Here is a 27,441-nt window from a genome sequence, read left to right as displayed (position 1 = left end):
TGGGCTCTCGCATCCCAAAGACATGTTGGTTGGTTAACTGGTTATTGCAAGTTACATTTTGGTGCAAATATGTGGCAAAAGAATCAAAAAGAGTTGATAGGTTGTGATACAGAATAGTTTGAAGGGATGCAAGGAAATAAGGAGGGGGAAAGGGGCTGTTGGGATTGTTCAGTTGGGGGTTGATAATTCAAGTGGCCTCTTCCTGTGCAACAATTAAAATATGGAATTATGGAATGCAAAATACTGCAGATGCTTTAAATCTGAACTAAAAAAAGAATATAAATACTCAGTAGGTCAGTCAGCAATTATATTTCCAGTTAATGACTTTTCATCACAACGATCTAGTTTTGATACAACATGGAAGAGCATGTCAAATGAAATTTTGATCTCATTGCCCTGAAGTTTATAATGTGCTTAGTTCGAAAATGGAGATGCTATTGCTCAAGTTTGGTCTATGCTGATACAGTGCAGGACTCAGAGTGGGATGAAGAATTAAAGTTAAAGGCAGCCAGAAGCCTAGAGTTGCTCCTGATGACTAGACGAGGTATTCTGCAAAGCAGTTACCTGTTTGCCTTTGATTCTGTAATGCAGTGCAGTGATTGAATTCAATACATAAACTGGAAGAGGTACAAGTGAATTGCTTCTTTACCTGTAAGGAAATTTACCTGCAACGGAAAGTGCCCGGGGAGGTGACGAAAATGACGGAGGATTATTTGTTGTAATCCTCCATCATTTTCGCCACCTCCAACGTGACCCCACCACTCGCCACATCTTCCCATCTCCCCCCATGTCTGCCTTCCGCAAAGACCGCTCCCTCCGCAACTCCGTTGTCAATTCTTCCCTTCCCTCCCATACCACCCCCTCCCCAGGCACTTTCCGTTGCAACCGCAAGAAATGCAACACCTCACCTGTCCCTTTACCTCCCCCCTCAACTCCATTCAAGGACCCAAGCAGTCGTTCCAGGTGCGACAGAGGTTCACCTGTATCTCCTCCAACCTCATCTACTGCATCCGCTGCTCTAGATGTCAGCTGATCTACATCAGTGAGACTAAGTGGAGGTTGGGCGATCGCCTCGCCGAACACCTCTGCTCGGTCCGCTTGTTTGGTACCCCTTGCTGTCTCATTCCCTTCCTCAGCCCTTGGGCTGTCTCCTCCCATCCCCCAGCCCTCGGGCTCCTCCTCCTCCTTTTTCCTTCCTTCTCCCCGCCACCCCCTATCAGTCTGAAGAAGGGTTTCGGCCCGAAATGTTACTTATTTCCTTCGCTCCATAGATGCTGCTGTGCCCGCTGAGTTTCTCCAGCATTTTTGTGTACCTTCGATTTTCCAGCATCTGCAGTTCCTTCTTGAACAGAATGGAATTGAGTCCTTGAAGAAGGCTGTGTGTAAGGAAGTGTAGTCCTCGGCGCCTCCTCTCAGATGGCCTTTCACTCCTCCTTCCTGGACACCACCCTATCACTGATATCCCCTGCGTTCCTTCTACTCCGTTCTTTGCAACAATGTATTTGATTAGTAAATTTGGTGATGGCCTGACCCATTCACTTTGCTTCTCTCTCAATAGATATTGCCTGACCCATTGAGTATTCCTGCATTCTCAGTTTTTTTATTTCAAATGTTAAGACCAGTTATGTATATACCACCAAAGTGTAAGATCATGTTGCACAAGAAGTTTGCAAATGTGATACATTACCAATGTTTTATCCTTTAAAGAGCTAATATGGTAGGTGCCTTTCTGATTTTGCTTATTAGGTGTGATGATGTAATGCCAGGGATATCCTCCGATTTGCAATGCACTTTCAAGACAAGCAACTTCAAATAGAACTGGTGGGCAATCTGCAAAAGTAAGTATTTGAGTTTATATCAATAGTGAACTACTTGTGCATCCCAAATTTTAGATAGTAAACATACATTATTTTTTCATGAAAAGATACCTGTGATTTTAATATTACATGGAATTCCAAATGGAGCTGCACCTACAATTCCAGTTGTGTTGTTCCATTCACAGTTTTGTCCAAGAATACAGTGTTTCGTTGTAAACTGTTTGAAGACATGGGAATTAGTATTCATACTTGAAATTTGTATTACAGACAGAAACATGTAACAAATTATTTTGTCTTCGCAATTGTACTCTTTAAAAATCCATTTGAAAAGCTTTATCACCCAACTTGGATTTTCAATATAGCTGGGCATGATTGAGTTAATACATTTCTTAATGTTACTTAATTAATATATTTTAATGTATTTAATGAATACAAACGAAAAATTCCTGAAAATCCAATAGAATAGTCAGTGTTACAGTCAAAGAGGTGCTGAAGGTACTATCGTGTATGAAGGTAGATGAATCTCCAAGGCCTGATCAGATATATCCAAGGACATTGTGGGAAGCCAGAGAGGAAATTGCGGGAGCCCTGGTTGAAATTTACAAGTCGTCTTTAAATAAAGGAGAGGTGCCGGAAGACTGGAGGGTGGCAAATGTTGTGCCTCTATTCAAGAAGGGCTACTGGGAACTATAGGCCAGTGAGCTTAACATCTGTAGTTGGAAAGTTACTAAAGAGTATTGTGAGGGATAGGATACACAGGCATTTAAACGGACAAGGGCTAATTAAGGATAGTCAGTGTGACTTTGTACATGAGAGGTCGTGTCTCACAAATTTGAGTTTTTTGAAGATGTGACTGAAAGGTCGATGAGGGCAGATTTGTAGATGTTGTACATATGGACTCCAGCAAAGCACTAAACAAGGTTCCGCATGGTAGGCTGTTCTTGAAGATTAGATCGCATGGGATCTAAGGAGAGATAGCTGAATGGATAGAAAATTGACTTCATGGAAGGAAGCAGAGAGTGATGGTGGAAGGTTGCTTCTTCTCGGACTGGAGGCTGTGACTGGTGGTGTGCCTCACGGTTCAGTGGTGGGCCCATTACTGTTTGTCATCTATATCAATGATTTGGATGAGATCATACATGGCAAGATTAACATGTTTGCAAATGATACAAAAGTGGATGGTTTTGCAGATGGAGGATGGTTGTGAAAAATTGCAGCAGGATCTTAATCAATTGGCCAAGAATTGGCCAGAAAATTTATGGAATTTAATACAGAGAAATGTTGCATTTTGGGAAGTCTAACATGGGCAGGACCTACACAGTGAATGGTATGGCTCTGGGGAGTGTTATAGAGCAGAGGGATTAAGGAGTGCAGGTGCATGGTTCCTTGAAGGTGGAGTCACAGACAGATAGGGTGGTCAAAAAGGCATTTAACAAATATGCTTCATCAGTCAGAAGTTGGCAGGTCATGTTGCAGTTGTATAAGAGGCCGCATTTAGAGTATTGTGTTCAGTTCTGGGTACCACATTATAGGAAAGATGGTGTCAAGCTGGAAAGGATACAGAGAAGATTTACAAGGATGTTGCCAGGGCTAGAGGGTCTGAGCTATAGGGGGAGGTTGAATAGGCTGGGACTCTATTCCTTGTAGCGTGGGAGGACGAGGGTTGATCTTATTGACGTGTATAAAATCATGAGAGGAATAGATCGGGAAGATGCACAAAGCCTTTTGCCCAGAGTAGGTGAAATCAAGGACATAGGAGAAAAGATAGGAATCTGAGGTAACTTTTTCACACAAAGGGTGGTGGGTGTATGAAACAAGCTGCCAGAAGAAGTAGTTGAGGCAGGGACTATCCCAACATTTAAGAAACAGTTAGACAGATAAATGAATAGGACATATTTGGAGAGATATGGACCTAACGCGGGCAGGTGGGACTAGTGTAGCTGGGACATGTTGGCCGCTGTGGGCAAGTTGGGCCCGAGGATCTGTTTCCACACTGTATCACTTTATGAACATAACTGTATTTTGTGAATATTATAAATTTGATAGAAATTACACCAGAGAGTTATTGATCTGCAAAAAAAATAGAGAAATTATGATAAGCAGTTAAGATAGTGGTAGAATATATTAAGATTGAAAAGAAAGAAATGGAAATCTGAAGAACAGAATCAATGAAAATTGATGTTATTCTGAAGTTCTCTTTTATAACATAGAAAGCATGGCACTCAATATTCACTCAACAAGCTCCTACAGTTTTCATGATGATTAGATAATCTGTTTTATTGATTAGGGATTAAAAAAAACAAACCAGGAGAGCAGACATAAATCTCCTTCAAGATGATGTCGTATTTCATTTGTATTTCTTGTACTTATGGGCCTGGACCACTTAGGCGATTTTTTTAAGCAACTACAGGCAACTAGTTTAGCCACATGTTCGCCAGTGGTCGCAGGGAGTAGTCTCCTCAGTCGCGCAAAATGTCGTAGTGTCTTTCTGGTCGCCGCTAAATTTTCAACATTTGAAACATTTTCGGCGACAGTGGGTTTGACGCCAATGAGCGTAGCATGACTTCTCCTGACGTAGGTGTTGTCGCCAGGATGACGTCGGTTGTCGCCAGTTTTTCGCCGACCTGCTATGACTATGACAGTTGCTTAACAAATCGCCAAGTGGGACAGGCCCATTAATGTATTGCATTCAGTGCTCATAACACTGTCTCCTCCACACTGAGAAAAATAAATGCAGACAGGGAGACTGCTCTGCGGACACCTTTGTTCAGCGAGGCCTCATGACCCAAGTTAACACTTGTCTATCACTTTAATTCTCCATCCACCATCTTTCTCTGGCTCCTGCACTCTTCCAATGAAGCCCAAAATAAGCTCAAGAAACAGCATTCAATCACCTGACTATAGACATCGACTTTTACCACAAATTCAGATAACCAGCTTTATGATTTATATCAGAACTGGCCAATCATCAATCTTTGATGGTAAATCCATTTTCCTCTCTCCTCTGATGTTACCCGATCTGCCAGATTCCCAACAATTGCATCATCTCCTATTTATATTTCCTCCCAACAGATCGGCTGAAGTTAACAAGCTTGCATCTCCTGATTCAGGGAGTTTCTTTCCAACTGTTAACAGATAACTGAACCATTCCACTACAACGGGAGAGCAGTCCTGAACTACTATCTATCTCATTGGAGACCCTCAAACTATCTTTGATTAGACTTTATTGGCATTATTTTGCACTAAACATTATTCACTTATCACATATCTATACACTGTGATGGCTTAATTATAATCATGCATTGTCTTTCCACTGACTGGTTCGCAAGCAATAAACACTTTTCACTGTACTTTAGTACACGTGACAATAAACTAAACTCACTCCGTAGTCCGTGTATGTAATGAACTGCCAAAGGAAGTCATAAAAGTGCAAACAATTGCGACTTTTAAAAGCCATTTGGATAGATATATTAATAGGAAGGATTTAAAGGACAATGGGCCAAATGGGACTAGCCCAGTATGCCATCTTGGTCTGCATGGACAAGAATGGCCAAAGGGCCTGTTTCTGTGCAGGATAACTCTGACTCTATGATGTCTGTGGCATGCCACTAATGTAGCAGTGCAACTAACTTGTAACTGCCCTTCAAAATGGCTACTCAAATCCAGTGCAACTGGCTAATTAGTCTAAACAAGACACAAAGTGCTGGCGTAACTCGGTGGTTCAGGCAGCATCTCTGGAGAATATGCATTTCCGGTCGGGATCCTTTTTCAAACTCTGTCTGATAATCTGCAAAACATATGAACGAATAGGAGAGAAAGCAATCTAAGGGAGGAGTGTTTGCTTCCATCAGCTTTTACATTTTTCCAATAGTCTAGAATCACTGATAACTCACCATTTTCATTTTATTGCTCTCAGAGCAAAATATATACTTTTCCACTTGACATTGCCATTCTTATATGAAGCAAAAAAAGTATTAAAATATTTTGCACACTACGTTAATAGCAGGGTTTTCACCCAGGTTCAGCACTGACCATTATACATTACATTTTTATTTTACCATCTCAACGATCCACTGAAAACTGTAAAGCTTGACCAGTCCCACACTGTGTGTCACAATGAGCAACCCCTGAGAAACAGTGGCATCTGTTACATTGCTTCCAAAAATCTAGGAGGAAATGAAAAATAATGTGTTCAAATTTATTTTAAACTAGATTACATCAACTGCTAAAATAGTTTTTTACATTTCAATTCTATCTCGCATTTTATAATGAATACTGCAAAATTGAGATTAGTTTGTTAATTGAAATTATTATAATGATATTCCCCTACAAGTATAATTCAACATATAATTCAACAGTTCAACTATTAAACGTTCCCAGAAGGTTTATGCAGCCTGCAACTTTGGACACAAATATTTGAGGGAAAGCAAATATGTATGTCAATGCAACTAACAAGGGTGGCACAGTGGAACACAGCTTGTGGAGTAGCTGCCTCACAGTGGCAGAGACCCGGGTTCAATTCTGATCTTGGGTGCTGTCTGTGTGGGTTTTGCACGTTCTCCCTGTGACTGTGTGGTTTTCAGTGCTGCAATTTCCTCCCACATTTCTGAAGACATGTGGGTTAGTAGTTTTCATTTTATTGCACTCAGAGCAAAATATATACTTTTGTCTGAAGAAGGGTCTCGGCCCGAAACGTTGCCTATTTCCTTCGCTCCATAGATGCTGCTGCACCCGCTGAGTTTCTCCAGCTTTTTTGTGTACCTTGGGTTAGTAGTTTAATTGGTTGCTGTAAATTGCCCCTTGTGTGGTAAGTGAGTGGTGGAATAATAGGGAATTGATGATAATATGGAGAGAATAAAGTTGGATTTGTGTAAATTAGTGGTTGGGGGGAGCCAAAGAACATTTTTCCATGCTGTATCTCTCTATTATGATTTAAAAATATGTTTTTGGTGCTTTTGGAGTTATAATATAAGAATCATAGGAAGATACAACACAGAAAAAGGCCATTTAGCCCAACAGATCTTGTGTTAATTATTCTAACCACTGTCATCCCTTTAATTATTAACAGTGATTATCCATTAACACCACACAAAATATCAGAAATATTTCCTTAGCTTAACACTTATCTTAATAAACCAACCATAACAATATCGAATGAGAAAACCTAACTTTTTACAGATCTATGCATTATCCTTGACAGTTTTTCAGTGAATCTACACTGCTCTTTTTAATTGTGATTATATTTCTGTTATATGAGATATGCTGACATATGGACATTCCTCCAACTCTGCCCTTAAGCTCTTAATACAAGTTCAATATTAACCAGATTAATTTGTATTCTATATTTCCAAACTGAAAATGAAAGATTCCTTTCTTTTTAATACTTACCTAAATCAATTTTGTCTATCTGCATACTAAGGACCTAATACATTTTAAATATTACATTTTAAGGAACATTTTTATTTTCTTCCTCAAGTGTACAATTTTATGTTTTTCTTGACTGATCTATGATCGCAACTGATTTTCCAATTCCTCAACCCTATTTCTGGTATTATTCCCTGAAAAACTATAACATTTGTTTGTAAAACCAGTTGTGACAGAGTTTTCAACCTAAAACATTGTTGGTAATTTAATTTCACCCCAAATTTGAAGACTTAAATGTAGGTCTTTTTGCAAAGGTCATGCTTTTGGGAACACTTTATGTCTTCTTGCACAGATGCAGCCTGACTTGCAGCTTATTTTCTGCATTTACTGTTGTTAATATAAAATCTTTATTAAATTACAATGACTTCAATACATTCAACAGTCGGGGTAGAACTGATGCTTCTCACAGACCGAGACCTAGGGTGCTGTCTGTGTGGAGTTTGCATCTTCTCCCTGTGACTGTGGGTTTCCTCCGGGTGCTCCGGTTTCTTCCCATATCCCAAAGACGTGTGGGTTTGTAGGTTAATTGGCCTCTGTAAATTGCCACGAGTGTGTAGCTTCTGTAGCTACCAGTTAACTTTCAACGGTCTTTCATCTGATAGGAAATCCACATAGGCTTCTCCACTCAGGTATTTTCATAGTTCTGACATGTGGATGCATTTTCGTGAACCAGCAGGTGACAAAGAAATCATGTTGGAGAATGGAAGTGCTAACTAGCACATACTCTAGTGCTGGAGTTTTATTAAATGATGAACAGATTTCCTTTGGCAATGTTTGTGGGGAGCAGGAAGATACTCTATTTTACTATAAAATGCAGCTCTACCATTCTTGGAGATCTGACAATACTGGTTGCTGTCACAATAATCAAGAAATGTTAAAGGTAAGAGGTAAGTTAAGGTAAGATTTAATAGGAACCCGAGGGGCAACTTTTTCACTCGGAAGGATTGGTATATGGAATGAACTGCCAAAGGAGTTGTCGTGGCAGGTACTATAACAGCGTTTAAAAGACACTCGGACACGAACAATGATAGAAAAGGTTTAGAGGGATATGGTCCAAACACGGGCAAATGATCTTGGCGTCTGTGTGGAGTTTGCACATTCTCCCTGTGACTGTGTAGGTTTCTCCCGGGTGCTCCAGTTTCCTCCCACATCCCAAAGACATGCGAGTTTCTAGTCTCTGTAAATTGTCCTCCGTGTGTAAGGAGTGGAATAAAAAGTGAGAATAACATAGAACCAGTGTGATCGATAGTTGGCGTGGAATTAGTCGGCTTATGTGTTATTATGTTATTGCTGTTATTATGTGTGAAATGTTTTAAGTTTCATGTGCGATGCTCCAGTATTCCCTGGGAAACGTCTTCTCATTTTGCACTGTACAACTGTTGCTTTGCAAGATGACAATAAAGGTTGATTGATTGATTGATGATTGAAGGGCCTGTTTCCATGCTGTATCTCTAAAAACTAAACTAAGCTTACATGGGGCATCTTGGTTGGCATGGACGAGTTGGACCAAAGGGCCTGCGTCTGGCTGTATAATTTTAAAAGGCATTCTGCAATTGTTCACATTGCATTATTGACACATCTGAAAGAACTTCGTAGAATCATAGACCAATAGTCGCCAACTCTTTCACATCGACCAGTGGCCTCCCTTCCTTATTAATCCCATTTCCCTGCTCTGTATGCCTAACCAATTCAAGAGTTTATCTAGACAGATATTAATACTGTCAGTGACCAAGCTTTGACCACTCTTTCAGACCATAGTCCATAAGTGACAGCTGAAAGATCAGCCATTAGTAATAAGCCAAAATACTGAGGAATACAAAAAAGATTGCAGTGATAAACCAGATCCCAGAAATAAGAAAAGCATCACTTAGTGTTGATACAACTGAATGGTGTCAAACATGTTTCACAAATGCTCTTATAGTTAGGCTTGAGGTTCCCAACAATCAATGGAAGCTGAATGTTTAATCCACAAGCTAAAATCAGGTGAAAAAAAGTTTGTGCGTACAGGTCCAAAAACTGCTAGGGTTACAAAACCATTTGGTCTGCTGTAGCCTGCACTTGTACATGGATAATGTCCGGATTTCATTGAATGTCAACTTATATAAAGAAATTATGTGGTCACCATTAAATAGACAAAGACAGATATTTGGAGACACAAGGATCTGCAGATGGTGAAATCTTGAGCAAAACATCAAGTGCTAGAGAAACTCAGCTTGTCAGGCAGCATCTGTCGAGAGTCTGCAGAAGGGTCCAGACTCAAAACATTGCCTCTCCATGGTCTCCTGAGATGCTGCCTGACCCGTTGAGCTACTCCAGCACTTTGTCTCTTCGTGTGGAGAGAGAAAGGACAGATGATGTTTTGGGTCGGGACCCTTTTTCAGACCAGTTAAAAGAAAGATATTTGATTAAATGAATTAATCTGCATTAAAATTTATCATGGTTTTCTTTAAAGAATGAGATTTACCTTTTTGTCAATGCCCATCATTCCAACAAAGGTAAGAGGTAGAACACTAAACAAAGCTAAATGTAACAGAACTGAGTGTTGATTTCCAGCCTGAAAAACAAAACATCAACAGATATTACTTTAATGTTGGCATGTCAACAAATTAGACGGCAGACGTTGATGGAGAGTAAGAAAAGTCAACAGGTATATGGAAAAGAAAGGGTATGTGCAAAAGTGGACAGATGAAACTAGTTTAGATGGGGCATTTTAGTCGTCGTAGAGTATTTGGGCTGAAGTTTTTGCCACCCCTACAATTGTGCAAAAGATCCTTGACTGGGTGAGACGAGAAAGGAATTGGGTGTCTGGCTCCGTCGATGACTTGAAGCGATGGTAAGAAGTCCAGAGTCTGGAGGGGGTGGGGGGGGTGACAGTGTGTTGGGGAAGGAAAGTAGTGCGGAGCTCTGGTCTTAGCTGGAGTGATATTTATGCATTTTAAAACAGCAGGTACTGTAGCAATAATTAAAAGACACTTGGACAGGTACATGGATAGAAAAGGTTTAGTGGTATATGAGCCAAACATGGGTAAATAGGGCTAGCATAAATGGGCATCTTGGTTGGCGTGGATAAGTTGGGCCGAAAGGCCTGTTTCTATGCTGTTTGATTCTATGTATGTCTGGCATGGAAAATCATGATGTCGTTCCTCAGCTATGTCCTCCTTTGGGGTGGGCATCCCTGCAATCACGTTGGAGGACCAATCGGGACACGTTCCCAGTACATGTGGGGTTGTCACATGGTCTCCACATGCAGCCATGATTGATGAGCACACAAAGCACCACCTGTCGAACTTCCTAAATTCAGTGAGAGTCTAGCCAGAGCAGGGCCACAGATGTTAGGTGCAGAACATCAAGTTAAACCATTCAGCTAAAAGGAAAATAATAACTTTAAGACAATAGAAACAAGGTGTGGATGCTAGCTTATAAAATAATACATAACGTAACTCCTGGAGTTACTCATCAGGTCAGGCAGCATCTCTGCGGAACATGAATAGGCGACGTTATGGTTTGAGACCCTTCTTCAGTCTGAAGAACGTTTCCAACCCGAAATGTTACCTATCCATGTTCTCCATAGATTTTGCTTGACCAGCTGAGTATTCCAGCACTTTGTGTTAACTTTAAGACCTTTTTAGACCCGGAGATGTGAAATGTGAATGACCTACAGAATAGAGTGACAGGAATGGGTGCCTCTTTTGGAAATTCAAACAGCAGTTTCAGGTAGTTACCAGGAGTAGATTGCCATCCTAACGCAAGTGAAGATCTACATGTGTTTCATCTGCATTTCATTTTCAGCAGTATTGACGGGTTTATTTACTCCATTCAGAAATTTACCCAAGGCTTTAGTTCAAACCTAATCATTGATTGTGTAGAACTAGTCACCAGGATTAATTATTGTAGGATAATTAGTACAAAATAATCTCTGTTTCCATTGCCATTTGATTTGTTTTCAGAAATTTGATTTGAATCACAAATTACTACCACTTTCATACAGAAATCAGTTTAACTCAAACCAGAATGACACTTATTCATGGATAATCCAAATTTTTGTAAATACTTTGTCAACTTCACACACAATAAAACCCCTAGTTTCTTTGGTTACTTGTGAATTTTAAATGTTTGCCATAAAGGGTAGGTAATAAATTCAGAATAAATGGTAGTGTATGGACAGCAACAAATTACGCAGAATCAAAGAAGTACTTTGACCCATAAAAACCAGGAGAATATCTTAAAGATGCAATGTACCCAGCTGACGCAGCAGTTAAAGCAACAACATACTACTCACCGCTCGAGCTGCAGCTGTAACTTTGTTCTGTGTAGTTTTTACCACTATGGTCTCTTGAGTATTGTCCCACGTCAAATACCTGATAATTAGAATATTTATTAAAAGATACCATAGTACACCCAGCATAGAAATCGATCATTTTACCTGAAAGGTTTATGTCATCTTTTGCTCCAGATACACCTCTCCCCATTTGTTTACCAAAATGTAATTTTATTTTTTGTTCCTTCGTTTCATTTCATAAAACCATACAATGGTTATGGTACTGAAGGAGGCCATACACCCCATTATGTTTAGACCTGCACTCTACCAGAGCAACTCTATGCTAACTGGTCCTTTCTTCATCGCCTTTAAAAATGTTTCTTCATCTTTAATTCCCTCCCTCTCACAATGAACCTACCTCTACCAGATCTGCAGACAGTACATTCAGCACTACGCAAAAAATAGTTTTTTTCCTCATTATTCAAATCCAGATTTTGTGCATGCCAGTGTACTTCAGTCCTTTAGATATAAAGACTAACAAACAGTTCATCTTTCTAGTTTGTCCTTTTCATTTCAATGATCTCGATACATGAATCACCATCATTATGAGTCTCCACTCTTTCCATGTTTCACGAATTAGTACATTTTCTGAGGTAGCCATTTTGGAATGAATGAATGAATAAGTTTATTGGCCAAGTATTCACATACAAGGAATTTGCCTTGGTGCTCCACCCGCAAGTGACAACATGACATACAGTGACAGTTAGGAATGACACATAAAACATTAAAAATGTCCTCGCCAAGTCAATAATTTGCACTCATTTCCATGAACTTTTTCTTTATCTAAAAGAGTCAAGTGAGATATTATCAACTGCATTCTAGAACCCAATAAAAATAAATCTATTGGCACCTTTTGCCTACTATTTTACTTTTTTGTGTGTATATACAAATTGGGCTTGTCACAAATGACCTGTCCTTTATAATTTCAAGATGGCTTTATCTAATCAGCGAAGAATTCATTCTTTAGTTGCAGTCTCCAGAATCTTCCTGACAGCAAATATTAGGCTGAATCATCTGTAATTCACTGGCCTTTCTATCCCTCCATTCTTGTAATGTAAAGTGATGTGTGCAATTATCTGAGGTTGAGGAACCAATCTTAAATAAAGAAAGCCTTTAGTTATAATGTCTCCAATGTTGTCACTTTCCCATTTTAAACCTCTGGGATAGGAATCTGTCCATTCTTTGATGCCATTGATATATTTTTTAATATAGTTATTTTTTTGCCAACTAATTTTGCCAAAATCCTGTCCCTAATATGACTTTTGTATCCTTGAGATGTTCAATGTGCTATTCACTTTGTCCAATACACATACTGACAAAAAGTACAATTTAAGATATCTGCTATTTCCCTATTATCACGTATAACATCAGTTTGTGTACCAAATCCAAATTTTTTATTTATATCATATTTACTTTTTAGGGGGTGTAATGCTGGTGATCACAGATTTTCCCACAAAACTGTCGTGAAATTTTGTATTGATTTTGATTTTGTTTTCAAGCTTCTTGCTTTGTTTCCTTGTGTTATTAATGTCACCTCTCTGCTGTTATTTGTATTTCTGCCAATCAGCAAAATCTGCGATGGTTTTGCCTTTTTACATGCTTTTCCCTTTAGTTTTATGTGGTCCAATAAGTCTTTAATAATCATTATTTTTTTTAAACAAATGGTATGTGGTCCCTATAGGATTTAAATTAATTCCCAAGGTCATATTTTGAACAGCTCCCACCAGCCTGTTACAGTACCAAGAACAGATACAGGCACGTGGTTGATTTATACTTTTTTGAAATGACGAGCTGTTCCTTTAATACCAAAGGTTGACTTACGCGTTCGTATTTCCAGAACATGCTCAAATTTAAGCCTGACAGCATAGTCGCAAGTACGTTGAATTTACACATTTTTGAAATATGCACCACTTTTTTAGCACGTAACCCCCATGTAAACAAACAATTTATTACAATTTTATATCGACATTCTTTGTCTCATCACATGCAAATCAGGCCTTATACAGATCTTGAATAGTACAGCAATCTGCAATTTACAAAATGGCACGCTTTAATATTCAGCAACTGAGGAAGAGAGCAGTTGATAGTGGGGTTACACCAAGCGAGCAGATGGGTTAATTCTTGATAAACCAAAACACTTGATTAACCAAAACATTCCTTTGGTCCATAGATGCTGCCTCACCCGCTGAGTTTCTCCAGCTTTTTTGTCTACCTTTGATTTTTGCAGCATCTGCAATTCTTTCTAAAACATTTGATCAATTGGTTACATGTAAAGTTCCATGTGTCATTACTGAGGTTTTAATGTAGCTGTGCAAGAAGGAACTGCAGATGCTGGTTTAAACTGAAGATAGACACAAAAAGCTGGAGTAACAGCTGAACAGGCAGCATCTCTCGAGTAAAGGAATGGGTGATGTTTCAGGTCGAGACCCTTCTTCAGACTGGTTAGGGATAAGCTGCTTTGCTTGACTCCCCTTCCAACACCGCATTAAACACAATCATATTAAGAGTACGCAAATTCAATCACAAAACATACCTGAACTTCAACTGCGATGAGAGGTAAACTTTTTCTATAATCTTTGCAGTCCTGGTAGACATACGGATTAACCAGTTGTTTGCAGTAAGGATCAAGATTGCAGGCTTGTGGTCTGATGGTTTGGGTAACATCTCACCCTTGTGTGTAAAAGAAAAGTTTAAATGATTGCATTTTTTGTCAAATTTCATGCAAGGTTTAGCAAAACATTCTGATATCAAACAACGTAATGACACATTTGTGCATTGTGCCGTGGCTGAAAACACAAAGTGTTGGAGTAACTCAGTGGGTCAGGCTGCATTTGTGGATGGAATGGACTGGGGATATTTCAGATCGGGACCCTTCTTCTTGACCAAATTGTCACTTACCCATGTTCTCCAGAGATGCTGCCTGACCTGCTGAGTTATTCCAGCATATGTGGGGTTTTTTTTAACAGCACCTGCAATTCATTGTGTTTATAGTGTAGTAACAACTAGGTGATATTCTAATGATGTACAAGACTGAGAAGAAAGGGGAGATTGGGTAACAGGCAAAGAATAGTTTTAGTCAGTCATTAGTAATGATTTAAACTGCCTGGATCGCTTCCATCACTTAACACCTTCCTGTCGCTATACTATATGATGCATTGTGCTTATCTTTGACCAATGGTATAGAAAACCTTGGAAGAGTTCCTCTCAAAACTTCCCATAAATGCCATTAAGGATATAGTATGGGTGGCACAGTGGTGCAACTGGTAAAGCTGGTGTCTCACAGCATCGGAGACCCGGATTCAATCCTGACCTCGGGTGCTGTTTGTGTGGAGTTTGCACTTTCTGCCTGTGACTGCGTCGGTTTCCTCCCACATTCCAAAGATGTGCATGTTTGTAGGGTAATTGGCCTTTGCAAAATTGCCCCTAGTGCATAGGGAGTGGGATAACATAGAACTTGTGTGAATGGATGATCGATGTTCGGCGTGATCTCCGTGGGCTGAACGGCATGTTTTTTTCCATGTTGTATCTCTACACAGAACTAAAAAAAACGGTGCCAGAAGTTGGCAGACTCCCTTACCTTTTTCTCAAATGGCATAACAGAATACTGAAAGTCAAGGTATTGATTGGTGTGCCTTCCATTAACTCTTTAATATTATAGATTTTATGTACACTTACCACAGGTGACTCGCACAACAGTGCATCCTCAATCTTCTCAGACTTGTGGAGCTTGGGCAATTCATAAAGCAAGGTGGGCTGAGGTCCAGTGCTGAAATTACAAACATTTAAAGAGTTAGTCATACAGAGCAGCAACCGGCCCTTTAAACAACTGATTCTGCACCAACAAACATAATTTACCCTAATCCTACACTAAACCCAGATTATTCTCTCACATTCCCATCACATTCTACCATGTGACTACACACTAGGGACAAATGACAATGACCAATTAACCTACCAAATCTCACATCTGTGGGATGTGGGAAAAACTGGAGCACCAGGGGGGAAACACATCAGCAGAGGGGGAATATGCAAATTTAACATGGATACAGGTGGCACAGTTGGTAGAACCGCACCAGAGACCCAGGTTCGATCATTACATCGGATGCAGTCTGTGTAAATTTGCACACTCTCCCCGTAAATACATGGGCTTCCTCTGAGTGCTCCCAATTCCTCCCACACCCCAAAGACGTGTGTGTTTGTAAGTTAATGGGTCTCAGTAAATTACCCGAATATTCGTAGGGAATGGATGCAAAAGTGGGTTTACAACGAGTATGATTGGATGATTGATGGTCGCCATGGACTCGATGGACCTGTTTCCATGCTGTATCTTTCAATCAATGTAATCAATCGATAGCATTGGAGGACAAAATGGAACCCACTTTGATAGATCTATGAGGTTACCAATCACTATTTGCATCTTGCATGTACATATCAGATATATATATATACCCATTATATATTGCAGATTTTAAGGTTTTATGATTATACAAAATAATATGATAAATTTTGTCCCTTTTGCCATATTTAATATATTTGACTTACCTAATAAAACAACATCTATAATTGTCAAAATAAATCCTTCCTTTCTCATAAATCACTGGTGAATTTGATTGTTTTGTCCAAACTCTCTCAAAAGATGTGGTCTTCTGAAAAATGATAAAGTAATCCCTTTGATTCAATTTCCAAATAAGATTTCTAAGTTTCATTAAATATATCAGTATATGCAGCAACAGCTTGCATTCTAATCAACGTTATCCACATGCTGGCATTTACATTTAAATAAAAATAAACAACTGGCAGATTATCAAATTATTGTAGAAATTAATTGAAAATTTGTATTAAAGATCTTTAAAAAATCATGTTATTTATTCGAAAGTTTCATAGTACAATTTTTATTCAGTAACCCAATAATGGAAAGTGTTGGGTACCCTGTCAAACCAAGAATATAAAAAACAAAAAAATGGCAAATTATCACACTATCGTAGAAATTAAGTGCAAACTTGTAAGAAAGAGCTTTTAAAAATCATGTTATTGACTGTCAAGTTTCAATGGAAGGTTTTGGGTACCCAGTTATACCAAGAATATAAATGAGGACGAAGTTTTGGAAATTAGCAGTACAGATTACATAAAACTGAGTGATTCTGCTGTATACAGGTAGTAGCTGAATGGAAGGATTTCTGAAGTTTGGATGGAATTTGTTTCAGTAACTTGGTGGCAAATTTGGTGATGTTTAATTATATAAATTTATTGTTTAAACGTTTATTAACTCTACTCATAATTTAAGCACTTTTATAAAATAACTCAATAATCTGTTCCTTTATGTGAAAAAAATGTAAGCAGGGCACACATAAGATAAAAATTGACATTAACATTGCATGATTTACTTAGATTTGACACTGACTGACCGGAACTCACCTGACATACTAACTGACAGAGGATGGTCAAGTTTTTTCTGTGAATGGAACCAACTTCATTTCCATACAAACCAAGAGATCTTGCGGTCAAAATGCAATAGTTATTTATTTTCCTTAAACATGAAATGTTGGTTGATTTTCTCACACCGTGCATTTTTATTGATAATTTAATTGTTAAATTGTCCATGCTTGTTTGCCTGAGGCTCCTGAAGAAACTTGAGATTACATTTTAGGAATTGTCGTATCTGACAATGGAAAAACAGGAAATCCAGTTGATCAGATCTGTGATTGTGATCAGATTTTGTTTTTTAGTAAAATATACTTCAAAATTATGATGGCAAGTCATTATTGTGCTAAATTTCAATTAAGAATTAACTTTACACTTCCACATTCCTATTAATCAATTAGTAAAATCATGAATAACATAATGTGCAAAGGTAACATTAAAACTGATCCTAAAATTAATTCCATCAATACAATCCCATTATTGCTGTATCAAAAGTGTGAATTTTCTTTGGATACAATAAAATAAAGTCAAGGTATAGAACCTTAAAAATACAGATACAAGGAACTGCTGGTTTACAAAAAAAAAGACGCAAAGTGCTTGAGTAACTCAGCACGTCAATTAGCATCCCTGGAGAACATGGATTGGTGATGTTTTGGGCCTTCGTGTGAAGAAAGGTCCTGACTCAAAACATCACCTATCTGTGTTGTGCGAAAATACAACTTCCTTCAATATAATGCCCAAATTTATGGCAGGGAACTGTCTGCATTGTGTGAGTAATGTTAACTAATTAATCATGCTGGTGATTTTGCCCTTTATATGAGATAAATGCTTTTTATTGAGAAGGTGCGGTTAATTAGCATTATCTAAATAGAATTAGGTTACAGTTTATGCTAATCGTCAGCAGCAAAAATGGAATGAGGAGACGTAGGAATGTCAACCTGCAAGTTAACTTCTTGATTAAAACAGATGTTCTGACAGATTGCAGTACCTTCCAAAATCTACCATCATTATCTCCCAGAATTAGCTGAAAATTTCAGCAAATGGCATCATAAATTCAGTTCAGAAAGAAGGAGGAAGTACAAAAGTATGTTTGTTATTAAAGGAAGCACTTGTACGTTGGCTTCAGCAGAGAGATGTTTTTGTCTGTGGTAACTTCTAACTGAAAAAAAGTTATTTTACCAACCTTAAAGCCATATTGTAATAAAAACAAGGCTGTATCTCAACAGGACACAAGATGCTAGTGTAACTCAGCAGATCGTGCAGCATCCATGTTCTCCTGAGATGCTGCCAGTTCTTTGTGTCCTTTTGTGTATTAACAAGCATCTGCAGTTCTTTGTGCTACACTATCTCAACATTTCACTTCTTTGCACTTTGTGGATAGGAAACATTTCGAGGGATATGGGTAAAAGGCATCTTGGTTAGCATAGGCAAGATGGGCTGCAGGGCCTGTGACTGTGCTGTGTGATTCTATGGCTTGCCTTTGGTCTTCTGCACTGTTTTACTGAAATGCTGAGCATGCTGGAGCAATCCTAACTTTATGTTAGTGTTTTGCAGTGTTCTGGCCTAAAAGTTTGAAACTGTCAATGCCAGCATTGATGATAGCTGTCAATTGCTCTCTGGCAGTAGTTTTGGAAGTCAGAGTTTTGAAAGTGAAGCCATCTTGAACTTTAAATGTGACACATAAACCTTTACAGGTCGATTTAGATTTTCCAAAAAAAATAATCATGCACTGTATGGGTGTATTTCCTTCCACTTCCTGCACTTTCATTCCCATTTTCCTCATTCTGTACCCACAGTATATTCCAGTTCCAAGGCATTATATTCAAAATCAGTTTTCATGCATGCAAATGGATGTGGGTAAATAAGACTAGCTTGCTTGGGCACCTTAGTTGGCATGCACCAGTTGGGCCAAATAGCCTGTTTCTATGTTGCATGACTCGTTGATTAGTCTCTATTGTGTTTGATTGTTTGTCAGCATCATCAATATTTTCCTGGATAAAATTAAATATAAAATGAAAGGGAAGATTATCTTTAGATTTTCCATTTTTGGTCTAAAACACTTAAGACCACTAAAAATGGCTATTTTCATTATGTCTTGCTCAAACTGCTATGGGAACTCAGCTGGTCCAGCAACATTTGCAGAGGGATCGGACAGACGACTGATATCTAAAAATGGGTCCTGACCTGAAGTGTTGCCTGTCTATTCCCTCCACAGATGCTGCCTGACCCACTGAGTTCCTCTAGCACTTTGTGTTTTGTTAAAAATTTCAGCATCTACAGTTCTTTGTGTCTCTGGGTATCTTCATTGTTATTTTGTTACTTTATTAATGTGACAAGCTTGGGGAAAGATGGCTTTGTGTTTGAAGTTTCACCAAGTCTTGTATACAAGTTATTTGCTTCCCCTTCTGTGAGATCAGAGAAATTGGCCTTCAGGCCCATTCAAGTGGTTTTACAGGTCATGCATATTAACACAAAGTGCTGGAGTAATGGTAGTTTCACTTGGCATTGTTCAGTATGGACCAAAGGGCACATTGTTCCTGTGCTGCACTGTTCTATGTTCCAAAGGCCCTGATTTTTTTCAGCTCATGTTAAAGGAAGTAGGTTCTTCCTTCGTGCTGTACATTAGTCTCTGGTAAGAAAGTGGGATCGTAATCATAGGACCTAACTTACTGATATTTAGCAGCACAACAAATCTGAGCAGGGCTCGAAATTAGCGGTTACCTGGTTGCCAATGGCAACCTACAGTCCCGCTGCGCAACCTAAAAGCCATGTAATTTTGCCTGGCTTGGCAAGCACCCGGGATACCTATCGTTTAATTCTGAGCGGGCCCCCTCTCTATCTTCTCTCTCTCTCTCTGTCACTCTCCATCTCCGCCCGCTCCTCATCCGCTGGCACGGCAGGCCGCCTTACACATGTGCACTGCCACGGCCTGCACATCCTCCCCCTCCACATGCGCACTGCCACCACCAAAGATCCTATAGCGAGGATCTTTGGCCAGCGCATCATCAGTCGTGGTTGTGCGCATGTGCCGCCTTGCAGGGGGAACTCCATGGAGCAGCCAGCTTCTCTGGATAGAAGAAATTAGGTGAAGTTTCGGGTAGAAACCCGTCTTTAGATTTCCTCTGGTTTTAGTGTTTTTAGTTTAATTTAAAGATACAGCGTGGAAACAGGTTCTAGGGGGAGTTGAAGTGTTGAGCCACCGGGAGATCAGGTTGGTTATTGTGAACTGAGTGGAGGTGTTGTGCGAAGCGATCCCCAAGCCTGCACTTGGTCTCACTGAGGTTGATCATACGCTGAATAATCCAACCAGAATTTTGTTTGGAAGTGGAAAAAAATAATAGAAATTGCATTCATTGCAACATGTAAAAAGAGATGAGATACTGTATTATAATTTTGCTGCATGTCATTGGTGAATGTCTTGATTGGTGAATATGTTTAGTTTGTGACTTTATTTGAAGCAGAAATAATATGTGAATGCTTCATTGACCATAATTCTGACTGGTAACTACGCACTGAGCACATTATCGCACGTGTCATGCGAGCCGTCTTAAATGACCACCTAAACTGTCATTTGGCAACCTAAAAAGCTGCTTAGGTTGCCCGGCTGGAACAGGGGAAAAAGTTAAGCGAGAGCCCTGCTCACTGAGGCATGCATGTGAACACAAAGAACTGCAGATGCTGGATTACTAGAAAAAGACAGTGTTGGAGTAACGAAGTGGGTACAAAAAATGTTTATTTTTCTGTTGCATATCTTCTTGTGCTTCTGCTTGCTACTGCACAACCGCCGACAGCTGGAATATCTCGTGCATATATAGTGTGTGCCAAATATCTTATGTGTGTGCTGTTCCCGCACAAGCCCACATCTAATCATCCGGCCTGACTTGTTTATATTATATACAAGTACATAGCGGGGTGAATCTTTCGAAAATAAAATCGAATATGCGACATTGTAATTATCGGAGGCTGTGCAATGGCCACCACAGGAAGAGATCCTACTTGCATTAAGTAGTTGCCTCGGTGCTCCTTACGCCCGCCGTCCTGGGCGACAGCAACATCGACCCGGGACGTGAGTCGGTGGGTGCACGCGCCACCCGCACACGGCACTTGGTTCAAACCAAAGGTTCAAACGGCAGCACCAGGGCCTCGTGCCGCTCTGCCTGTCGGGAAGTGTAGTTCAAATTGGCCCCGTCGTCGCTTCTCAGCCGGGCCGTTGCCGCGAAGCCTACCGGGAAGTGTAGTTTTACTGATCCGGCGCCGCAAAGCCGATTGGGAGGTGTAGTTTACTATGAGGCCTGTGGGAAATGTAGTTCTAAGCCGGCGCTGTCATCGTGGACTGAGGATTTTCTGTCGTCTCAGTGCAGCCGTGACCTCGTGTCCCGGCGTTTCTGCTGACCTTCCGTGTCTGCACGCTGAGTTTGCTGCGGGAACCGTGCTCCTGCTTGTTCCACTTTGCAGCTGGAAGTGGACGTACGAAATGTCGGCGATCCCAACGAGCAGGAGGCAGGGGCCGGAGTCCCGAGGCATTGCTTTTACCCCGGGTTGCTCAGCTCAGCGCTGGTGTCCCCGGAGCGTAGGGTTAGTCTTATATGTTGCCTCGGCTACTTGCTGCCGTCTCCTTAATGATTTAGGGTTTTGAAATATGATCAACTTTGCTTTTGGGATTGTGACGAAGATTGAGCAGAATATTTCCTGAAGGGTTCTGTCCCAGCATCCGGTTCCACACCCGCGGACCCCGGGGGGGTCGTGGTCGTCAGTAACTGTCAGTTCAGTGGTCAGTTAACAGTGTATGCCGGAGGCTGCCATGTACGCCAGAAGAATTGAGCTGCTCCGTGCGTCACGCCCTTTGACCCGATGACCTTACGTGCAACCCCGTAAAGTCACGTAAGGTCACTGGGTCATAGGGCTCGACGAACGGAGCCGCTGAATCCAACTGGAAGACATCCGGCACTTCCTGTATATGTTATTAATGCTAAAAACGCGTACATTCCTCCCTGTTAAAAACCGCCAAAATGTTGGATTTTTGCGCTGAAAAAAATTGTGGGAGTCGGGGTAAGTGTGAGAGACATGTACCCAACTTTAGAATTCCAAACGTGAAGCGAAATGAAGGTATAGGGAAGCGAGAACTGAAGGGACTACAGCAGCTAAAGTGCTTGGTAAACATTGAAAATATTGGGAATAATCGCGTTTGCTCACTGCATTTCATCAAGTAAGGCATTATTTGTGGGGGGTTTTTATTCCTTTGGTATCTAAAAATTCTCATGTGATAAATCTGGCTGTAAATATTTTTTCAGATGCGTTTTCATTTTGTATGTAAAAACCCACTTGAGAACCATGGACGATTAAAAAAATTACAGCCAGATTTATCACTTCTGAAACTTTTTAGATGCCAAAGGAATCAAGAAAAACACAAATAATGCCTGTTGTTGAAATGCAGTGAGCAAACGGCCAATGTTCACCAAGTACTCTGGCTGTTGTTGTCCCTTCAGCTCCCGCTTCTATCTATCGTCATTTCTCCTCACTTTCGGAATTCTGAAGTAGGCTAAATGTCTCTCACGCTTATCCCGATTTCCATAATTATTTACAGCGCAAAAATGGACAATTTCAGCGGGTTTTAACAGGCCCGCTACGCTGGAAACAATGGTCAGTGCCTACCTGCAGTTCATCGCGTGTAATCCATTTGGAGTAGCGTAGCAACAGTACGGGTCATGGGTCGTGACCCGACTGCCGTGAAACCTCCCTATTCTGCTTTCAAACATTGTTTAGGATCTTTGAGTTTTTGTAAATTTGCCCATCCATGATTATTGTTTGAAACAACCATCCAAAGAAAAGTAGCATTTAAATAGAGAAACGAGTAACAGAAAAATAATACCAGTCGACAGATAATATGGTATGAAATTAATGGGGGGGTTACACGTAAGGCAATCCTTTTGGAGGACATGGCAGCCTCCGGCATGCACTGTTTACTCACGAAACACATACTTTCTTACCTGTTAAAAGACGCCCAAATGGTCATTTTTTGCACTGGAAATGATTGTGGAGGGTGACTGAGCGCTCTGAACCAAATGCTCTAGTATCTTTGCTCTGAACCCGAGCACCAAGGTGTAAGCGGCCAAAGGTGCGCATCCCTCAGGACAGCCCCCACTCTCCCCCCCGGGGTCAGTGCTATCCAACCACGGCTGTCCTCCACTCCGTTTCCCCCTGTGCGGCCACACTGTCACGGGCTGTGGTGCCCACCGGCACCCTGACCTCCTGCCCCCAGTCAAGAGTGTTTTATTGTCATATGTTCCGAAATAGAACAATGGAATTCTTATTTCCTTACGTCGCCTATCAATGTTCTCCAGATATATTACTGCAACACTTTGTTTTTTTTAATTACTAATACTACCAATGGGGCAACCAGGAATGTCAGTCAATGCTGACATTTTCAATGATAGACATCTTGCAAGCATGATTTTTTAAAATACTTGTATATTTTCCCCCTTTATGCTCTCCTGCCTAGTTTCACCTGCTTATTTATCGTGGCTGCTAAAATGTTTTTATGCTAGTTTCTCTCCCCATCCTTCCTTCATGCCATCTACTAATCCGTCATGCATCGTATTAGCAGCACAATGCTTGATTATAACCTTTGCATCTTGCACTTTTAGATTAGATTAGATTATTGTCATTGCACATTTACAGTACAACGAAATGGTTTAACCTTGCAGCCATAACATAGAATTAATAACAAAACACACACTCAACACAGTTTAACATCCACCACAGTGAGTCCACTAGGCACCTCCTCACTGTGATGGAAGGCAAAAGTCCCAAAGTCCTTGTCTCTTCCCTCCTTGTTCTCCTTCTGCGCTTAGGCGATCCAGGCCTCCGATGTTGTGACCCCACCGGGTGATGGTAAGCAAGTCCCGCGGTTGAATCCGAGCTCCGCGAACGGGCTGGTTCAAACTCCGCGGCCCGGGGCGGTCGAAGCTGCTGAAGCTGCCGCCCTCCAATCCAGCGGACAAAGCTGTTGTTGTGGGCGCCCCGGCAAAACAGGTTACCAACCTGTGACCTGCGAGCTTCCGACGCTATCGTCCACTGGGCCCACGGCCGAGGCTCCAAAGTCGGGTCACCGCCGCCCAAACACCGCCACAGCCCCGAAGTCGGGTCGTCGCCGCTGGAACGGCGCCACAGCCCCGAAGTCGGGCCGCAGGAACGCTGCCACAGCCCCGAAGTCGGGAGAGGTAGATAGGGCTCTTAAAGATAGCGGAGTCAGGGGATATGGGGAGCAGGCAGGAACAGGGTACTTATTGTGGATGATCAACCATGATCACATTGAATGGCGGTGGTGGCTCGATGTGCCAAATGGCCTACTCCTGCACCTATTGTCTATTGGTACGTTGCCTGACTCCATTCAGACTTTGGCTCATGTTTTGATGAAACATCTGCAGCTTTGTTGCCTAATGCTTTTTTCAAGACTATTTGACGTGCCTCCCTCCTAATACCGTTCATTCCCGGGATCACGGGACTGACATATGATGAAAGAATAGGTCGACTGGACATGTAAGGCAGTGGAAGCCAATTCACTGGATGTTTTCAAGAGAGATTTAGCTCTTAGGGCTAACGGAATCAAGGGATATGGGGAAAAAGCAGGAACGGGGTACTGTCTTTGGATGATCAGCAATGATCATATTGAATGGCGGTGCTGGCTCGAAGAGAAATGGCCTACTCCTGTACCTATTTTCTATGTAATCCTGAGATCAACCAACATTCTCCTGTCTGCTCTGAAACTAACTCCAATATTTGTGCATACACAAAAGGCTGGAGTAACTCAGTGGGTCAGGCAGCATCTCTGCATGCACTGTCTAATCTTGCTGACGCTAGAGTGCATTCAGTAGCATCTTGATTATGAGGTTTTCACCATTGTTTTCAATTTGCTACATGGCCTCCATCTTCTTGAAATCTCAACCAGTCCTGTAAACATGGAACTATACAACCCAGCAACAGGCATATCCACAGTTATTCCAAAAACATGATTGCGTAAATCAAGCTAGGGTATTAAATGAACAAGCGTGTTATTTCAAAAATGTAGAAATCAAGTATGCATAAAGTGCAATGTGCCTGTGCTTCTATCAAATTTGCCCCTCTGCCTCCAATGCTCCAGAGAAAACAATCCAAATTTGTTCAATCTCTCCGTATAGCTAATGCCCCCTAATCCGGGCACATCTATGTGAACCTCTTCTATACCCTTTCCAAAGCCTCCACGTCCTTCCTGTAATATAGTGCTCAGAACTGCACACAATACTCCAAATATAGCCTAAGCGATTTGTACAGCTGCAATATGACTACCTGATTTTTATACTCAATGCCTCAACCTATGAAGGCATATGTCTTCTTTATCACCCTGCCTACTTGTGTAGCCACTTCAGGAACTATGGACATACATCCCAAGATCCTTCCGCATTTCACTGCTCCAAATATTGCTTTCACCTTACATTTGATCTCCTTCAAAGAATTTTCAGATTAAACTCTTTTTGCCAATTCTCCATTCATATTCTCAATGTATCTGTATTCTGGAGATACAAGGAACTGCAGATGCTAGTTTACAAAAAGACACAAAGTGCTGGAGTGACTCAGCAGGTCAGGCATCATCTCTGGAGAACATGGAAAGGTGATGTTTTGGGTGGGGACCCTTCTTCAGACTGATTGTAGGGAGGGTGGACATAGTCTGGTAGGTAATACATTGATTCAGATGAGTGGAGTTTCTGATAGGCAGATGGTTAGGCAAAGTCCTGAGATGAAAAGGCAGAAGTGAGACAAAAGGATTTAAGAGTTGTGGACAGTGAAGTTAGAGGAAGGAAGGGAGGGGGAGGGGAGAAATAGGTGCAAGTCCAGATGGGGGGAGGGGAGCTTGGGCGAAGAAGAGAGAGAGGAGGGTATAGTTGTTATCTAAAATTAGAGAATTCGATGTTCTTACGATTGGGTTGTAAGCTACCCAAGCAGAATAAGAGCTGTTCCAGTTTGCATGTGCTCTCACTCAATGGTGGATGACCAGGATAGAAAGGTCACTATGGAAATTATCTATATCCTGTTTTATTGTTTAACTCCCTTCATCAGTATCCACACGCCACTATCCACAACTTCCCCCCATACATATTCTCCTCCCGTCATTTACCACGGAGGTCCCAGCACTGATCCCTGCAAAATACCATTGTCTCCAATGACCTCCAGTCAGAGAAACACCCCTCCACCACTCCCTTCTGTCTTATATGGCCAAACCAATTTTGAAAATCCAAGTCACTGTTGGTACCATGCATTGCAACCTTCTGGGTCAGCCAACCATGAGGGGCCTTGTCAAATGCCTTTCCTCAGTTCATTAAAAGTAATGACTAAATGACCAGCAACATTTGGGGATATGAGGAGAAACCAGAGTGTAAAGGGGAAACCCACCCAATTACAGGGAGAACCTGCGAACTCCACACAGAGTGTACTGAAGGTCACTGGAGCTTTGGGGGCAGCTTGTGGACTTATGGACTTCCTGCTGTGCCACACTGCTGCCCTTTAGCAAGGAATTGCCTGACCTAATGTTTTAGAATTTAGGTATTTTGCTCTTAGTTTTACTGATGATTTAACCAATATTTTCATTGCTCTGTTTGTCCACCTCCGAGATGCATCATCACCTCATACCCACAACCCCAGTCTTCTTCTTGCGTATGGTGTGCACAGCCTAAAGTTGTAGGACAACTTGTTCTATTTGATCTAAATTGATTGTGCACGTCGGGTTGATTGCATTAGTTGAAACAGGACGACCTCGTGAAGGTTGCAATCTCCCACACCACAATCCCAGTGACCCTGGTTCAATTCTGATCTCTCTGTGTGATGTTTATTCACCTCAGTGAATATTATCTAATTCATATCCATTGGATAAACCCATACTTTCAGAAAGTTTAACATGCCTTGAAAATAGTCACCTGCTTCTCAATATCCATCTTCCTTGTCTTTTGAGTTAACTGTCTCCTGAATGGAACATTTCTCCTAAATAATGGCATGATCGGTTAAGGCTTTGGATTATCTTTAAAATTCTCAACTAATATTTTTTAACCCTGTGCATGCATGTTCCTGCTTATTCCGTGTTTCTTGGATTGGCCACATTGGGTAAGCCAGATATTTATTGTCACAACTCCATTCTCAATTGCTATTCCACACACAAGTGCCCTTGTTAGAGCACTGATTAACCAAAATGTGCTATGCAGTTTCGGGTAAGCCATACCTTCACTGTGTCTGAAGATTGGTCCTGACCCAAAACATTGCTTGTTTATTCCCATCACAGTTACTGCAGTTTGTGTTTTGCCCTTCACAGTAAAATTTTGATTGGAGCCAAGTTCCCTAAAGTCTTAACAAAGCCAAAATAAGGCATTAAAAACATTTCAGCTTCAAGAACAGGTTCTTCCCAACAACCATCAGGCACTTGAATACTACAAAATG

The 27,441-nt window shown here is 40.9% G+C and overlaps 2 protein-coding genes across 11 annotated transcripts in view; one reads left to right on the top strand and one right to left on the bottom strand.

Moving 5' to 3' along the window:
* dcaf17 (ddb1 and cul4 associated factor 17) overlaps positions 1-21,099 on the bottom strand; it is a 37,465-nt gene extending 16,366 nt beyond the window's left edge. Inside the window, exons 1-10 of one of the 2 annotated variants that reach the window (XM_055638030.1) lie at positions 20,977-21,099; positions 16,975-17,218; positions 16,102-16,205; positions 15,235-15,325; positions 14,093-14,229; positions 11,521-11,599; positions 9,706-9,795; positions 5,876-5,983; positions 1,929-2,034; positions 1,688-1,830 (exon numbers count right to left, since the gene is read on the bottom strand). In XM_055638030.1, coding sequence (XP_055494005.1) covers positions 1,688-1,830; positions 1,929-2,034; positions 5,876-5,983; positions 9,706-9,795; positions 11,521-11,599; positions 14,093-14,229; positions 15,235-15,325; positions 16,102-16,205; positions 16,975-17,160 — 1,044 coding nt within the window. In that variant the 5' untranslated portion in view covers positions 17,161-17,218; positions 20,977-21,099. The remainder of the gene's footprint in view (positions 1-1,687; positions 1,831-1,928; positions 2,035-5,875; positions 5,984-9,705; positions 9,796-11,520; positions 11,600-14,092; positions 14,230-15,234; positions 15,326-16,101; positions 16,206-16,974; positions 17,219-20,976) is intronic. The other variant, XM_055638031.1, reaches the window with a different exon arrangement.
* The window catches only part of mettl8 (methyltransferase 8, methylcytidine), a 94,090-nt gene that overhangs the window by 43,886 nt on the left and 22,763 nt on the right, over positions 1-27,441 (top strand). For 3 of the 9 annotated variants that reach the window (XM_055638035.1, XM_055638036.1, XM_055638037.1), the window contains exon 2: positions 1,747-1,838. The exons of 1 other annotated variant lie outside the window; for it this stretch is intronic. In XM_055638035.1, coding sequence (XP_055494010.1) covers positions 1,786-1,838 — 53 coding nt within the window. In that variant the 5' untranslated portion in view covers positions 1,747-1,785. Of the gene's footprint in view, positions 1-1,746; positions 1,839-20,384; positions 20,696-21,265; positions 21,556-21,891; positions 22,030-27,441 lie in introns of those variants that run through there. 5 more of the 9 variants (XM_055638033.1, XM_055638032.1, XM_055638041.1 and 2 more) reach the window with 3 other exon arrangements.

Source organism: Leucoraja erinacea, chromosome 7 (assembly GCF_028641065.1).
Source record: "Leucoraja erinacea ecotype New England chromosome 7, Leri_hhj_1, whole genome shotgun sequence".
In the NCBI taxonomy this organism is placed as follows: Eukaryota; Metazoa; Chordata; class Chondrichthyes; order Rajiformes; family Rajidae; genus Leucoraja; species Leucoraja erinaceus.
This window is presented reverse-complemented; position numbering and strand designations above follow the sequence as displayed.